We start from the raw sequence: 18,177 nt of genomic DNA, 5'->3' as shown, positions 1-18,177 counted from the left end.
CAATTAAATCTCTTAATATAATCTTAATAAAATCTGAATAAACAATTCTTCCAACAAGCATGAGTAAATGATGACATTTATAAATAAATGACATTTATAAATAACGATCCCTTTATAAAATTCTATATTATATATTTTTTTTTATTATTTATTCATTTATTTATTTAAATATATAATAACATTTTTTAAATAATGATGTATATTTATATAACACATGCCTATTTATTTTATTTTTTAAAACATTTTTAAAATATACATTTTTATTTTATAATATTCTATATTTCATTTATTTATATATTTTTTAAAACGCATATTATACATTTCTGTTTGTTATTTATTTCGTGTACGAATTGGGTATACTGTTAAAAGTAATTATCATTTTTAATCTGAAAATTACAAGTATATCTTTCTTTTTTTTATTCGATTTGATTTGCCACTTTAGCTCATTTACAGCCGAGCAACATAACATTTGATGCATTCAGGTGTGCGAATACAGCAGCTTCAAACGAGACTCATCCAATCATAAATATCCACTGAGCTCGAAAATATATCAGCTGATTAACTTGCCTGTGCAATAATAGAGTCTATCGCTAATCATAAAGCAAATATCCAGCGGGGAAAGTAAGATGTGACCTCTCTCAGCACTTCGTGAACGTGTTTGTGTCATGATACGACTGAAGCAGCAGCACCAGAGGCGTTCGACACTAATGATGTGACAGGAGAATTAACCTCTAACCCACGAAGAATGACACTCGGCAACGGTCGTCATGACAACAACCTAGCTACAGGCCTTTAATTCACACCGAGAGCCTTTGGTACCCACCCACATCTCAGACTCGACTTTCCTGGTGTCACAGTAATGATGGGAAAATGATCCTCCCCTATGAATATTTGACTAACACTACTGATCTCTCCCGCACGAGTCGAGCTGTTATATGAAAGCTGCTGCCTTCAGTGTTTAATGAGAGGGATCTGAAGACGGTCGGTACCTGCTGCAGGAGTTCCTTGCAGATTCTCGTAGGCATCAGCGCAACGCATTCAAGCACAAACCGAGCCACACCGCCGTACGAGTATCCATCCTCCCCGGGCCTTATCTCTGTTTCAAACACAGAACACAAACATGAGATTACATTCATTAATTAGGACAGGTTTTCTGCAGAGACTTTAAAATCTAAATTAAGACTTTAAGACCTTTAAGGCCTACAGAGATAAAACTAACAAATCATCCGGTTAGATTACAAACCCATACAGTCTCAAAATAAAAATATTTATATTCATCTATTTTTTATTTATTTGTTTGTTTGTTGCCATATCAGCAGCAATGATGATATTCATGGCAATTTGTCTTAAAAACATAAAAACAAATTAGCATAAAATAAAATATAGTAGTAAACATTTGAAGTGGATCAAAAAAGTTCAAAAGGTTTTGATCCACTTCAAATGTTGACTAGTGTACATAAAAATATAAATATACACTTAAAACAACAATAGTAATAATAACAATTAGGTGTAATATTTCAATTTAAATGTATGATTTAAAAAAAAAAACATACAATTATTAAAATTATTCCAGGAGAAGCCTTTTTAAAATGTCCATTATTATATCTTCTGAATAAAAACATTGTCTAATATCATTAATATCAAAAATGGACATTCTATTGAAATATGTTTTACACTCAAGAAATTTTTACACAAATCACTTCTCTCAATAAATATGAATGAGTTAGTTTTAAGTGACCAATTCAACATCTTATCTATTCTCAAAATAAAAAATAATAAACTCCTTGATTTAGTACTAGGTATACTCAAGACATGTTTATTCAATACTTACTTATGCATTGAAATTGGTTTATGCTCGCATATATCAATACACACAAATTAGAGATCCATCGATATTGAATTTTACTCATCCGATAATGTGTTTAAAGAAAGGCAATAAAATGACTGTGCCAGTATCAATAAAATCTATATACAGAATGTAAATAATGTTCTTAGTCTTTCCTTCCTGTGACAGAGCGACCCAGAGAGAAAATATATGTGAAAGAGAGTTTACCTTGATTTAAATGCCAGATATTGTTTACCGTCTAACCAAAATACCAGTAATAGACAGGAAAAAAGATTTTATGCATAACGAGGGACTTTTAATCATAAATAAGCCCAAAATATGCCAGGACTCTTATTTTTAAATGTCTGTTTTATTACTATCATTCAAAAAGATGAGACGTAAAATATGCATCTTACAAGCATTTACAACATATTATAAGAGAAAAAGCATAGCATAAACATTGTCAGTTCAAAGGTGCATCATAAGCAATCGTTAGGCATAAATGAGGCATTCACTGACTGTTAACTACTCTGAAAGTGTGATCCTGTTTGAAACGTGTTTAATTGAATCTCAGCCTTTTAAAGTTTAATAATCACATATCTGTATCGCATCGACCGTGTTTTTCCGTTCTCCAAATTAAGACCTCTTAAAATGAAAATGATAACTTTTGTTATACTATTTAAGACTACTTAAGATGGCTTTAAATTTGATCAAACCAGTGTTTCTGCAAGTTTTATGAAGGCAAATTTAAGATTTTAAGACCAGCTACAGAAAATGTAAGGAACAAATTGAAAGGAACACAATAAGTTTTCAAAATGTAAATGTCTAGGGAGCACAAAATGAGTTGTATTAGTAACATTACAAAGTCATATACACCTAGGATGACTTGAGGGTGAGTAATTTATGGGCTAATTTAAATTTTTGGGTGAACTAACCCTTTAACTATTCATAAATAGTGCTGTCAAACCGATTAATCGCACCCGAAATAAAAGTTTGTGTTTTGGATGCAATTAATCGATTTGACAGCACTATTCTTAAATCGAGACGACATCAAAAATGACATAAGAAGTCTTGTTTTCTGAGAAAAGTATTACAATGGAGTGAATTTATGATAAAAACGACAAATATCAGCTTAGTCAAATCAACTTAATTCAATGGGAAAACAAGATCTAATATATGTGACCCTGAAGCACAAAAGCAGTCTTAAGTCGCTGGGGTATATTTGTAGCAATAGCCAACAATACATTGTATGAGTCAAAATGATTGATTTTTCTTTTATGCTAAAAATCATTAGGATATTAAGTAAAGATCATGTTCCATGAAGATATTTTGTAAATTTCCTACCATAAATATATCAAAACTTAATTGTTGATTAGTAATATGCATTGCTAAGGACTTCATTTGGACAACTTTAAAGGCGATTTTCTCAATATTTTGATTTTTTTTGCACTTTCAGATTCCAGCTTTTCAAATAGTTGTATCTCAGCCACATATTGTCCAATCCTAACAAACCATACATCAATGGAAAGCTTATTATATTATAAGCTTATATATTCAGCTTTCAGATTAATAAATCTCAATTTCAAAAAACTGATCCTTATGACTGGTTTTGTGGTCCAGGGTCACATATTTCATATTTTTTGTTCTTTTTTAAGATAAACACACTCAATTATGTTCAATTTCCAAAAACAAGACTTCATATCTTCATTTTGCATCTCAAGGAAATGTATCTTGATGTTTAGATATTTGTACTGGAAAGCAAGAAAAAATGCTGACAAAGACATTATTTTTTGCAGTGTATGCAACATTTAACTTTTTAACTATAACTTTATGAATTTAAGACTTCCTGCTCTGATTTAAGAGCTCTTTAGGCCTTAATGTGTGGAAGGGCGGATCAAGACATTTTAAGACCCACAAATCGCCTGAATTTAAGACTTTTTAAGGAGCCATGGAAACCCTGTAGGAGCAGTATCATCTGTGTTTATGGATGGAGCAAAGTCAGATAAACAAACAGTTTCAGGACAAAGTGTGACGGACAGTGAGTAAAGCATGACGAAGAAAACCTCCTACCTTCCTGTGCGACTGCTAAATTCAGTGCGCTCTCCATGTGATTGGCCAGGAGCGCTGTGGGCGTGTTTGGGATCCCATAAGCCACCACAATGGAGAGCAAGTGTCCGGCGGTGCCGACGGGGTCCAGAGCCTGTGTCGCCTCCGAGAAGTGTTTGTCCCCCGTGACAGCGGTGACCCGCAGAAGGACTCCGGGAGAAACCTCGAGAGCCAGCAGCTCCGTCTTACCTGCACACATGAAGACTGCAGTGAGAATCAGAAGTCTTCTGCAAAAAAAATTCATCTCTGATATTTTCTGGCATTTTGTCCATAATGATAAATAGCTGAATGTGTTTCTGTGCTGGTTTAGGCCTGTTGTGGACAAGCTTGTTATATATTTTTTATATTCTGTGCGATGGTTAATTCACAGCAGAGACAGAAATTGTTTAACTAAAAACTTTTTTTTTTCACTTTACATGGCGATATTTGACACCTTAAAATAATTTCCATGGGCATTTTTATGGCAATTGTTTCTAATTTTATTTGATGAATCATATTTTGTATCAACTTCTTATATCTAATCAATAAATTCAATTAGAATCTGTGTTATTTTAGTATCAATGAGATAATACTACAGGTTTTGTTATTATTCTGAATTAGTTTTTATTTTTATATTTTGTTTTCAATTTCAATTTTGTCATGTTTATCGTTTTTATTTGGGTTTTTTATGTCTATATAGCTTTTACTCATTTTTATTTACATTTCAGTTTTAGTTATTTAGAACATCGAGGTAAACAAAATAAATATTTCCTTACAGAAAATGTAACTTACTAACATACAATTTATTTTTTTTTTATAAATAATTGTTCATAATTTTATTTCAAGTAAAGAATTTTTTTAATGGTGTTTGTTTTAGTATAATAACCCTGAGTAGAATAACAAGAAACTATAATTAAATCAGTCTCGACAAAATCCATTGTTGCACTGCGGAAGTGATCTAAAGCAGCATTTAGTATTGCAATTACAACTGCATAAATAATGCTATTCGATTAATGTTTTAAAAATAATATTTAGAATATTGAAATACATGAAATAATTATTTTAATAGGAAACGATACTTTAAATATGAACTAAAAACCGCCAGCAGGTGGTGGCAAATCACTGTATTAACGAGTGAGTCATTGCATCATTCACTCAAACGATTTGTTTAAGTGGCTGATTCCTTCAGTGACTGTCTTTATGAATGGATCATTGAGTTGGGGACGAAACCCCGCTGTGTGTTGCTCAGAGACGCACAGCAGTTCTGTTGTGACTTTGTTTGGAAATATTTTCTTTGGCAAAAAAAAAATATATATCGTGTCTAAAATCTAACACACAATGAGCTTCTTGTTTATTGAACTGTTGTATAAAATCAATACTAACAGCACTCTTTCCTCATGTGATATTGCTTAACTATATCGCATGGAAATATAAGAAAATTCCCGTATATTGAATTGTGATGTCATTCTAGTAGGCTACGTCACACAGTGAAAATGTCCACTATATCATGGTGTGTTTTTGATTGTTTTTTGACACCATAATGTCAGCTTCCACACAGTTAAAACATCATAGGAGCATTGCACACCCCTAGATCACAGTTTGAATGTTCATTTATTTCTTTATGAAACACGCTTCTGGCGAGGTGACGCACCACAGTACTTGTCGATGAAGTCTTTGAGAGGGCCGTGGTTGGGCTGAAACACCAGCTGCCACTGACTCCATTCCTCCAGATCCTGCAGCAGAGGAGCCGACAGCAAACTCGCCCGCGCCTGATCACGGCTCACCTCGCCCAGCAAACCCACAGAATCCACCACACACTCCCTGAGATCAAACACACACAATCACGAGTCTCCAGCCAAACAACATGTGTGTGTTAATCATTTCTCCAGCTACACTACCAAACAAAGGTTTAGATACGAGACGGAATTTTTGTGTAAAAAAAAAAAGTAACTTAATTATTAGATTTCATTTTATTTTTTTAAATATTTAGATTTTAATTTATCTTTATATGCTATATATACACACACTAAATGCTATATACACATATACAGTACTGTTCAATGGTTGGGCTCGGTAAGACACTTTTAAAGACTATAATATTTCTCATAATACGCCGATTAATTAATCACATTGACTGCAATTAAATCACATATCAAAAGCTTAGAAATAATATATACTACATTACTCTGCAAAAGGTTTCTATTCAGGTGGCAGATTAAACGCATTCATTTTTGAACACACAGCTTTTTCTTTTAAATAAAACATACTAAATTAACGTTATATTGATAGCCCTTGTTAAAACAATACTTCTCTATGGACCTTTTGTTCTTAAAAAAAATATTGTAAATTGTTATACTAGTTTTATTTTTAAAATATTTAAATTTTTCATTTATTTTTATATTTAACATTTTGTCCAGAAGGAAAAACAGCCACCCCCCACCAAAATTTTTTTTTTTAAATCATGCAAGCAAATTACAGTGAAGTGCAACAGTTACCGTACAGTGTCCGGCGGTAGTCAAAAAGGATTTAAATAGTGAATTTTGAATCGATTTCTTGTAAACTCAGAAGTGTGGATTTGGGCACATGACATTGGTGTTTGTCAAAAAAACAGTAGGTCATTTGGCTGGGGGTGGGAGAAAAACACCAACATGCTGGATTCAGACGGCAATAAAATCCCCAACTAAACCCTGGAAACCAGGCTTTGCTCTGAACTAGTTTTACAGCCGTCTATTAACAGCTCACAGAGTTGTGCAGAGAGACAGCTGAGGACTTGATGAAAAGTAGAGACTTGAACTGTCTTACCCTGAACCCATGGGCAGCAGAGGACATTCGTAGCGTACTACACTAGTGACAGCGTCTCCGCTTAGTTCCTTTTGCTTCTGCGTGCAATTGACAAGAAAACTGAGGGGCCCGTGACCGAGCTCTCGGCTATCCCTGATCCGGTAATGATTCCTCAGAGCGGCTTCAATGAACGGCAGCTGATCCAGAACAAAAACACAGACATGTTTCATTCCCATATGAACAGTAACTGTACTTATGCTGCAATTAACCCGTTTAACCCTGTAAAGCCTGACATATGAATTCACAATCCATTTTTCTTTAGATGGAACAGTTTATTGAACCTTTACACAAAATCTTAAAAAAAAAAAAAAAAATTACGTTTGCATTTGTGTTTGATGATTTGTTTGGCTCATATAGTCTGATTTACTGAGAGTGAGGAGGAAAAACAGCTCAACTTTATTCAAAATTAGCAAAAATATGCAATTTGGTGAAGATGCTTATATTTATATGATGAAATTCTGATGCTTGTGAATCAATGAGATCTTCATAACAGTATAGCAGATACTTAAAATGATATAAATCAGTCAGTACTCTATATATCTCCATTAATATGTTTTTAAATTGAAATGATCCAAACATATAATGCAATGCAATCCAGTGATGATTGCGAGATGAAGAAATAAAGGCTCCTCAGAAGACATGAGATGTTCTGGAGGCTTGTGAAGATCATTCCTCCGCTGAGGAACAGTGAAAGTAAAGCTTCTGGAAACAAACGCTCCTCAAAAGATCCTGATGATCAGATTTGAGACTCACTGATATTTCTACAAAAATAATTGATGGCGAATCAAGTGAAGCTGAGCTGCTTCAGTCCAGTAAGTGTTCATCTGGAAATATTACTGAAGTTATTCTGACGTTTACATGACAAAAAAAACTCAAAACTCACTCTGCTGTCATCTCCCTCCCCGCACTGCTTGATGAACTCAAACACATCTTGTCTGCAAGGTCTGAAGCCGTTCATTCCAGGATCCTGGCTGTCGATGGAGACGGCGCCCCCTGCTGCCTCCTGCAGGACCTGCGCCAAGACCAAGACCAGTTACGCTTTGACACGCGCCATGAGAAACCTCACACAAGTAGAAACGCACACCTTTTTGTTGTTGAAAATGAAATCAAGGAAGGTTCCTTGCTGCAGCTGGCTGAAGTCTTTAAACTTGAATTTCTCTGCGATCCTCTTTTCCAGAGTGCGAAGGTGGGCCAGAGTAGGTGTGCTCTTGAAATTAGTGACACACTCTTGAAAATAGCTCTTCACGTCAGCTACGCAAAAAATCACCACATGAGAACAGCTCAGAGATGAAATTTTACACAACAGGCAATAATGTATATGGATTTAAGTGTGGAAATTTGAACAAACATGGATACTTTAGATATAGTAAAACTATATAGCAATAGGAAAAAAGACAGATTTACATCAAGAACAAAGCAACTGCAAGCAACTTATCACAATAAAAGTCAAAGCGTGTGACAAATTTGAATTGACTATCAATTGACTAAAATTTTATTGTAATATTTTTTAGAATATGCGGATTAATTCATCACATTAACTTCAATTAAATCATATATATCAACAAAAACTGCTAAAAAAAAAGCCCCCCAATAAAGATGGCAAAAAGCCTACATTATTACAAAAAGTAATATTACAAAAATTTCTATTCATGTATTCTATTCAGTATTAGTACAAAAAAATCTATTCACATGACAGATTAAATGCATTCATTTAACAAATTTTTTAAAATAAAACGTACAAATACATTAAAAATGTAATTGCATTAAAATTTTTTTAATAAATTAAAAATAAAAAAATTAGCAAGTTACATTGATAGCCCTAGTACCAATATCTCTATATTGACATTTTGTTCATCAAAAAAAAAAAACCGCTCATTTTAACTTTTTATATTTTTAACACTTTTACTGGTTAAAATCATCTCTCTATGAACCTTTTTTTGTTGTAAAACAAATTTAATTTAATAATAGTAATTTGTGACTTGAATTTTGTTTCATATTTAATATTTTTTCTAGTTAAAACTATTTCTATATGTTTTTGTACTAACATCTAACTAGTTTTTGTTCTTAAAAAAAATCTAATTATTTTATAATGTTATTTTAATTGATTTTATATCTAACATTGCTTATAGTTTAAATAACTTTCTATAGACCTTTTGTTCTTATATATTTTTAATAATATTCAGTTTTAGAACAAAAGATCCATGGAAAGTTATTATTTTAACTAAAAGCTATGTTAAATAATATTTTAAAAAAAAAAAAAAAAAAAAAAATCTTTTTTTTTTTTAGAGCAAAAAGTCCATGTATAAATTACATTCAAATACATAAATTAATACATTATAATGTATTAATTTATATATTTTAATAGGCTTTCCAGAAATTAGAAAAAGCAAAATTGCGATTTTTGTCTGTAAATGTCATCATACTGTCCTTTTGGGGTCATACTCTGGATGGTGCTAAAACTAAAAAGGGAGATTCAGATAACTAATGAAGTTAAAAAGTTGACACCTTCAGTAGGGAGCACCTCTGTGGCTCTCTCTTCTGTAGTTTTCTTTGCCTCTGCTTTTTTCTGTGGTTTTTCTTTAGCTACCAGGTCCTGAGGGGCATCCAAGGAGCCACAGCATATAGCAAGCTGGAATAAGGCTCTAGCGAGCCTGTCTCTGTTTACACATAACAGGAACGTCTGAATAGTCTGAGGGCACAAAAAAAGCACAATCAGTTGCTTCCAGAACAGTTATGAAAGAACCGTTGAAAACGAATAAATTATGAACACTCATTCAATATTCTCAGTCGGATTCAGAGCAGAAGTGGCATGATTATATTCATGGACGTGCACCACCAGAAATGACCCAATCACATGCTAATCCCTCAAAGTGAATAAAGAAGGAAAGGTCAGTGAAAACAGTGAGTGCAGGAGCAACATAAGGACTAATGATGCAAGTATTGGGAGACACATTTCTGGGTGAGATTAGCAGATGATGACCATGACATCTCATTAATAAAGTGAGCGGATGATCCCTCTCCTACTCTCATCTGCCACCCGTTTACATCCTTAAACAGCTAGAAGGAATTACCACTGCAATCACCAAGAACGTAGCATGAAATAAGAGAGACACTATTTAAAGGAACAGTTCACTCAAAAATATAAATCCTATCATCATTCACACACTTTTTGAAGCTCGAAAGCTACAGAAAGCTTTAGTCCCAGTTCCAGTAACTGCAAAGACCAAGTGAAAAATTCTCCTTTTGTGTTATGAAGTAAAATGTATGTAATATGGGTTTAGAACAACATGAGAAAGAGCAAGGTTGCGTTTCCACCAAAGCATTTTCAGCCAGCTGAATGATAAGATCGCCATGAAAAAGAATATCGGATGTAATGTGACAGATGCATGGCGAAAGCAATGTTTCTTTTTCATATCAATATTGGTGGTAGTCCGGGATTTCATCTGGTACAGACATTAATAATTGGAAATAGGGGTCGACCGATTATCGGTCTGGCCGATTATCGGCGCCGATATTAAGTACAAATTTATTTTTCATTAATACTAATTTCATGATTGGTAACTTATTTGTCTTATTCTACTTCTCATTATATTGTTTTAAATAGAAATTCTAAAAAGCTTATAAACATACATTTTTGAATTTGACATGAAAATGATGCCATTGCAAAGGTAAAAAGAAAATGCCCCTGTAAATCACTTCACCTCATGTTAGGAAGGCAAATTTTTTATCAGAATTTTTGATTATTGATCAGAAGGTTTGCCAAAAAATAAAGAGTTTACTGTGGGAGTACTACACTCAACCAACACCAGGGAAGGCAGTTTTTGTCAGAGCCCTTGTTATTCTTAATTTTGACATTAATTTTAATTTTTACACCAGACATATATATCGGTTCAAAACATTGGTTATCGGTCTACTTGATCTGTAATAATCGGTATCGGCCTTGAAAAACACATATCGGTCGACCCCTAATTGGAAACAAGCAACATTAACTTCTCCTCCATTGCAGTTCATTAGTTTTACAAGTGACGGTTGGTTGGTGTGATATTTGTCCTGTTTTTCTTCTAATGTAATTGGACAGCTGGATAAAAGGGGACAGTGACGAGAGCCAATTGAAAACAACTGAAAAAAAAAAAAAACACCGTAAAACACACTCTGGTGGACACTACATGAACTTTACTTTTGGGGTGAACTATCCCTTTAAGAATCTCATTAGGGATAATTATAAATGGGCACCCAACCTTGTTTTAGAAAGAGAAATGCTCATGTCCAGCAAGGGAAGGTTATTTAGCATCATCAGCACACTCATGACATAAAAGCTCTTCTAAACTAAATGCACCAAAACTGCTTTGTATTTGCCTATGCAAATCTATATCTTAGGGTGGTTGCAATTTTTGTAGCTTTGCACCTGCATGTTTACTAATCAGGGCTGCGTTTCCCAAAAGCATCATAACTCCAAGTAGAGAACCAATGGTCTCTACGATCAACTTAGCTTACAAGGCTTTTGAGAAACGCAGCCCAGGTTAGTCATCAGTGTTGTAGTACTCAATCTCGAATCCATCTCGAGTTCAAATCCAAAACCTACTTTCATGTTTGTTGTCTTTTCATCAAGTCATCTTGACTTAGACTCTGCTCAGTGGTATCGTGAGTTTCACATGACACTGATGCAAAACCAGTCTTTAATTACCACAAAGGAAAGCATATTTACACTATGAATCAGTTAGACCTTAAGACTTGTACTGTCTTGACTGAAACTCAGACTAAAGTTGGGTTTGTCTAGTCTAAAGTACTACAACACTGTTTTGAAAAAACCTCTAGCCCTAAAGTATGATCAGTAGTAATAAGAGATAATTTCCAAGCACTGCTACTCAAATTTTTTTTTACTATTGATCATACTAAGCAAGTAGCCGTCACGTAGGCGTTTCCATTGCGATTAAAACACATCAAACATCAAACCACAAGAAAAACCAGTCTGCAAACTCTTAAAATGGGTGAGCTTGTTTTGAACAGACTAGATAAGGATCCTCCCAACATTGCCTCTAAGTTGCTTACCTTTGTCATACTCTTATTGAAGACACTTTCAGAATTGATGAAGACTTCCATGACTGCATCCGCGGCGGTCATATTTACATATTTTTTCCTCAGCTCAGAGTTGCCAATCTGGGAGAAGATCAAAGGTCCTTGGGCTGGATCCAGCAGGCTCTTCTTGATCTTAAACATTTTGGCATCCACCTCCTCCTGAATCTCCTTCTGAATGGCTTCTCTGGCTGTGTCCATGTGGCAAAACTCAGCAGCAGATGCCTTATTCAACGTCTAAGAACACAATATGTGGAAAAACAAGAGAACAATGCAGTAAAGTATGTTTAATATGGTTGCTGGATTTAGCATGCATGGAATTATAAAGCAGTTAGTTCTGGTCCTCAAAATTTATTGGTTGCTCATTCCATGGCATTTAATTCAACAGCACTTGAGCTTTTTATGGTTTGTATCACTTTGCTCATCACGGTTCGGTACCCCTTTTCCACATACATGGTTCTGGTTCCTGGCCAGTGTCTATTTCCACTGCAGAAAAGAAAGTTCTGGGCCGGAAAGATCGGTTTAACTTCAGCCCTAAAAACTTGATGGACTGGAACCCCAGAACTAGTAATGTAGGGGGAAGGGGGCAGAGAAAAGCAGCACATTTGTGAATAATTTGTGATTTCCTAATTGTTGTGCTAACATCTCTAGGGAGAAAATGCATGTTTTACATCGTAAAAACATGCAAAATGTCAGTTGGAGGAAACGTGCACTGTTTAGAGAGCTCACAAAAGGAAAAAAGTAATGTCTAATAATGCTGGTTTCAATCGGACAACCTAGCAAACTGGCGCCTATTGTCTCGTGGGCAGTGCACAGACATATAGTGCAGCTGCGCTTCGGGCGTCCCAAGTTCGAGTCCTGGTTTGGGGACCTCTCCCGATCCCAACAAATGTGGAAGACAAGTGGACAAAACAATAAAATTGTTTTGGACTGTGTACTTGAACACTGACCTGCAACACACAGACGTAAAAAACACATAGCAACAAAACCAGTTACATCACTGCCTATTTCTTAAGTCTGTGGAACCTCATGGACAGTTCTCAGTAGGCTCCAGTTCACCCAGCTGAGAACTGGCTGAGAGCCAGGATTGGCACAGGAACGTGAACCATGTCAGTGAAAAAGGGGTAAGAGTGTGGAGCAGAGTTGTGTGATTTTCCCTAGAGCAGGGGGAGCCAATTCTGTTCCTGAAGGCCTACCTTCCTGCAGACTTCAGCTATAACCCTGCTCCAACTCACCTGCCTGTAATGTTCAAGTAATCCACCTTGATTAGCTGGTTCAGGTATTTGATTAAATTTGAAGCTAAACTCTGTAGGATGGTAGCCCTTCAGAAGCAGGGTTGGCTACCCTTGACCATTGGTAACCAATAAGGTCATTGGTCACATCTCCATCTTCCAGAGTTTTGGGAAAATGTTTAAGGGTGTGCTTTGAGGACCGAACCTTCAATACTGAATCATACACTTCTGAAAGAGGGGTGGTAACAACAAATCTTACCGAAATAGGCAACCCAAGACTCTGGATTCTGATGCCAAGTTCATACGGTGACTCACAGCTGTACTGGTCTGCAAGGTGCTTCAGGAAGTCAGCAAGGTCAACTCTAGGCGTCTTGCTTTTTCTCCTGAACATTCGGAGACTCTAAAACAAGCAGAAAGCCATAACATTCAATGAGTGAGATTGAGTCATGTCAAAGTGGATGTACTCCTCCTCTCGAGTATGTTGCAGGATGGTCATATATGCAGCCAGTCCCAACCAGACTCACCCTAAGAATATCCACTGTCGCAATCTGATGTACATCATCATCTTTAGTATTTGCATCTATTCTAAACATTCGGTGAATAAGAGGGATCTTGCAGAGAGGGCCCAGATGGAGTTCTTCAAAGCGTTTCTTGTTCTTCAGTTTGGCCAAAGCCTGTCCCAATTCGTAAAGTGTGCATATAGAGGAAACCGCTTCCACTGACTGATTTAGAAAGAAACACAAGTTTGTGATGTCAAGACACCATATCAAACCTGTCAATCAGATCATAAACCTACACCAGGAGGTTGTTCGAGACCATGTACCTCAATATACATATTGATCTCCTTGATGCTGCGCTGAAGTTCCTGCACTGCAGGCAGATGCCGACGAGCGTCGATATTCATATCTTTCAACAAGTTGGACACTTGTAGAAGTGAACAAACTCTGCTGATCACCTTCACAATAACACAAAATAAAATTGAGATATTTTGACATTGTGATGAGCAAAGAATTGTTCTGGTTTGTTATTTTACAAGACACAGACCCTCTCGATGGTGACAAACTCTCCTTCGGCTGCAAGGGCTCTCATGACGTCCTCTACCAAACAGTTCACATCCTTTGAGCTCATGGCCTTTCTCCGTCTCCCAACATTGTCTTCATCTTCCAGCAAGGCTTCTGCTGCCCTCATGTTAGCACCATGGACCTCTCTCACTTGGCTGTAGTAGGACTCATTGAAGACGGGCCCCCTTCCCACCTTCAGCTTCTTCTCCTCAGCTTTGGACAGCATAGTACCAAGAACTGGGAAGTCACTAGTGGACAGATTACTAGGGGTTTCCATGGGTGGGACAGTTAAACTTTGAAACCGAAGCAAAGGGGATCCTGCCTTGGACCGGACCACTTGCTCATTTACCACAAGGGGCATGGGCTGAACCTTCTTTACTTCCTCAACAATCTTCTTTTGAGCTGCTACAAGAATAAAGTGGATAAGGTGTTTAATTGATAAGATTTAAGAACATGGAATAATGTATTAACTTAAAAAAAAAAGTATATTGTCTTACTTTCAAGGCACTTTGCTCCTGCTGGTTTATTTTTTACAAGACAAGAGGAAGAAAGCGGTTTAGCTGTATGATTGTCATACAATGACATGTAGAGATCTAATGGAAGTGCCGACCCAAAAAGGAGGAAGAAGCCATTCTGCAATTCAATAATGGAATGGCTTGCAGCTGGATACTTTTTTATAACCTCTTTAACTTTATCCATCAGTTCCTCTTGTGTCATTTCACTACCTCTTTGAGCAAATTCAGCTCCAAAACTAACTACAGGGCTTGTTGGGTTCGCAGGTGTCGAGTCCTTGTTCACTCTTGGTAGGTGTGCAGGTGTTGGGACTGCAGGTGCTGCTCTGTGACTCTTGTGGAAGATTCTCTCTTTCTCCACCAATAGCTCATCGCTCAGAGAATCAATGAAGGAGGCGACTGTTTTGAAACCAAACTCTGACACAGCGAGGTTACGCCGATACTTTTGATTGAAAAACATAGAAAACTTCCTAAGAGGAAGGCCTGTGGGATGGTCCTTAACCAGCTCCACAACGTCTTTAAAAACCCCATCAACATGCACGGGTGGTGCTGAGAAAAGCATAAATAACAAATGAGGACCACATGAGAGTGAATGACAGAACTATTATATTGCATCATAAGCAACAAATCATTACCTGTATGGGTTGAAGCTTCAGGCTTTGCAATTCTGTAGAAAATTTGGCCATTTTCCACACACAGCTCTTGGTCGAGAGAGTCAATGAAATCTGCTATTGATGAGAACCCAAGTTCTTTCTTTCTCAGAGGCCTCCCATATTCGCTATTATAAAATACTGCTATTTTTGAAAGAGGAATGCCTTCCTGGTGGATTTTTACCAAATCCACAACATCTCTGCATCTCTTTTCAAAGTCTTCACCTGTAAAAAAAAAAAAAAAATGTGACATGAAAAGTGAATTGGAAGTAGGCTTTCCTGACAGTATAACAAGTGATTCACTACTTTAAATCCTACTCAGGTTAACATTAGACTACTTTTAATCTGTTTCTCAAAAATGCCGTTTCCTTGTGTAATGTCCTTTAAAACAGGAATCCACTACTTCTGTTTTTATTACAGGGCTGCGTTTGAGAAATCCTTTACAAAACTAGTTACATTAATGGAAAAAATGAATCTATTAGTCACACTGTAAAATCAGTACCTGTAAGAACTATGTTGCTTTTGTGAAAGATCACACCATCTTCCACTAACAGATCCCCGCTAAGAGAGTCCACAAAGGTTTCCATTGATGGGAACCCCAGCTCAGCTGGCAAAAGGGCCTGTTTGTGCTGTTTGTGTTTCTGAGCAAAGACCTCTGCTAATTTATTAAGAGGAATTCCTTGAGGATGCTTTTTCAATAATTTGATCACTTTCTTACGAATTGCGTTCTTAGGAGCGTCATCCATTTTTACATCTGTAAAAACAGTACAAACATTACTCAGAGTAGAATTTGTTTAGACCTAAATAAATAATCATTTGGCAATTATCTTCAAAAAATTTTATGAATATCAAGTTCCTCAGAGACAAAGTCAGCAATGATATATAAAAAAGCATAAATCAAATACATTTTTGTTTCTCTCCAAAAGATAAATGATCATTGACATCAAACTTTGCCTTAAATGATGAAAATCAATTCTTAAAACACAGCAAAGAATGGCTTGGGATGATAATTAATGCCTAATATATTGTATATTAGAGTCAAAGTTATAAATATCATAAATTAATCAGGAAAAACAATGCGTTTTCAAAACTGGATTCTCTAAATAACTACATACGGATTACATCATTTATCAGTACTTAATAATGCACCTCACAGTAACACAGTTTATAATTTATGACCAAATACAACTGGTAACACTTTACAGTAAGGTCACATTAGATAATCCATTAGATAGATGCTGACATTAGATAATGCATTAACATGACATGAACTAACAAGCATTTATCAATCTTTGTTGATGTCAGTTGACAGAAATGCAATTTTCTTTTAGTTTACAATCTATTAAGAATGTTAACATACAATGTTTGGTTTTAAAAATGTATTCGTAAATGTTGAAATTAAGATTAATAAATTCAGTTTGTTTGGTTTTAGTAGTTAACTAATGTTAACAAATAAAGCCAAGTTCTACAATATAAACCTTTTGAAATCCACTAAACAGAATGGAATATAAACAGACTGACAAACATTTGAAAATTATTATTTAAATAATAGCATAGGTCTTACCCTGTGTTTGTACTCGGTGAATGCCTGTCCAAACTGAATGACTAATTTAGTGTGTGCTGTTTTATACTAGTCTCTCCCTTCATCATAAATATGCACTGCATCATGAGAAACAAAACTGAAAGTCATGCAAATGCCTCCAGTATTACTCTCATTTCTAGAAAGCAAAGCAACCAATATCTGTCTGAAGATCCTACCTGTTTGAACAGAGACCGCTAGAAATGCTTAAAATGCTGTAAGACTTCATATCAACACAGTGAGCATGTAATGTGTTTGTGTGGAATGATTGAGGATGGCATGAGCCACAGGCTTAGGTTTCGTTTTCCTGTATGCACTCGCTCTCTCTCTCAGCTGATCTAATTCTCTCTGTGTTCTGAGAGAAGTCATGTGACTCAGCCTTCAGTTCAGTTTCCAGCTGGAGCCTGAGATAACATACGCTGTTACATTTCCTGAAACATGATACTTAACTGGCTTGCCAATTAAAGTGATAAGAACGAAAATAAAATCAAAAGACTGTTGATCAAATATGAATTAACTGCAAATTCTTAGTAAGAACATTGCATGTTTAATCTGACTCAATTTGCAGCTGTTGAGAAAATAAAAACACTTCCAAAATGGATTTGCCATATTGTTTTAAATGGTTATTTTTGTTGTTTAACAGATGCTTTTATTCACAGCAACTTGCAGTTAGTGGTCATTCAATCAGGGTTTTTTGGGATGCCAATGACAAAAGCTGATACAATATATTGAGTTATATGATTATATAAACACATAATTTAGTGATAGAAAATGAGATGCAAGTCCATAATACGATAAGAATTATTTATGTTAAATCACTCAAAATATTTAAAGGAGTAGTTCACCCATAAATTAAAATGTGCTGAAAATGTTCTCACCCTCAGGCCATCTCGATAGTTTCTTCATCAGATTTAGAGAAATGTAGCATTACATAATTTGCTCACCAATCGAATGAGAGTTCAAACAGCTGATAAAAACATCACAATTATCCACACTCCAGTCCATCAGTTAATGTCTTGAAGCAAAAAGCTTCGTGGTTGTAAGAAACAAATCCACCATTAAAGGGGTCATATGATGCGATTTCAATTTTTCCTTTCTCTTTGGAGTGTTACAAGCTCTTGGTGCATAAAGAAGATCTGTAAAGTTGCAAAGACTAAAGTCTCAAATCCAAAGAGGTATTCTTTATAAAAGTTAAGTCAGCCACGCCTACCTAAAACGGCTCGTTCTAACATGCCCCCACATACCTACATCACTATGTGGGAAGATTTGCATAACGCCGCCCAAATGTTCACGCAAAGAAAGAAGGCGTAACTTTTATT

At 35.6% G+C, this 18,177-nt stretch overlaps 1 protein-coding gene across 3 annotated transcripts in view; it reads right to left on the bottom strand.

Annotated features, from left to right (window-relative positions):
- Positions 1-17,200, bottom strand: part of LOC107653992 (uncharacterized) — a 52,438-nt gene extending 35,238 nt beyond the window's left edge. The window contains exons 1-16 of one of the 3 annotated variants that reach the window (XM_016440852.1): positions 17,038-17,200; positions 15,782-16,033; positions 15,265-15,504; positions 14,615-15,178; positions 14,101-14,522; positions 13,880-14,011; positions 13,581-13,778; positions 13,316-13,456; positions 11,801-12,061; positions 9,257-9,440; positions 7,836-8,002; positions 7,635-7,763; positions 6,713-6,888; positions 5,562-5,731; positions 3,896-4,120; positions 990-1,096 (exon numbers count right to left, since the gene is read on the bottom strand). In XM_016440852.1, the coding sequence (XP_016296338.1) occupies positions 990-1,096; positions 3,896-4,120; positions 5,562-5,731; positions 6,713-6,888; positions 7,635-7,763; positions 7,836-8,002; positions 9,257-9,440; positions 11,801-12,061; positions 13,316-13,456; positions 13,581-13,778; positions 13,880-14,011; positions 14,101-14,522; positions 14,615-15,178; positions 15,265-15,504; positions 15,782-16,025 (3,360 nt within the window). In that variant the 5' untranslated portion in view covers positions 16,026-16,033; positions 17,038-17,200. Of the gene's footprint in view, positions 1-989; positions 1,097-3,895; positions 4,121-5,561; positions 5,732-6,712; positions 6,889-7,634; positions 7,764-7,835; positions 8,003-9,256; positions 9,441-11,800; positions 12,062-13,315; positions 13,457-13,580; positions 13,779-13,879; positions 14,012-14,100; positions 14,523-14,614; positions 15,179-15,264; positions 15,505-15,781; positions 16,034-16,843; positions 16,903-17,037 lie in introns of those variants that run through there. The other 2 variants (XM_016440851.1, XM_016440853.1) reach the window with 2 other exon arrangements.
- Between the last annotated feature and the right edge of the window lie 977 nt (positions 17,201-18,177).

This window comes from Sinocyclocheilus anshuiensis, unplaced genomic scaffold (genome assembly GCF_001515605.1).
Source record: "Sinocyclocheilus anshuiensis isolate Anshui unplaced genomic scaffold, SAMN03320099.WGS_v1.1 scaffold454, whole genome shotgun sequence".
In the NCBI taxonomy this organism is placed as follows: Eukaryota; Metazoa; Chordata; class Actinopteri; order Cypriniformes; family Cyprinidae; genus Sinocyclocheilus; species Sinocyclocheilus anshuiensis.
This window is presented reverse-complemented; position numbering and strand designations above follow the sequence as displayed.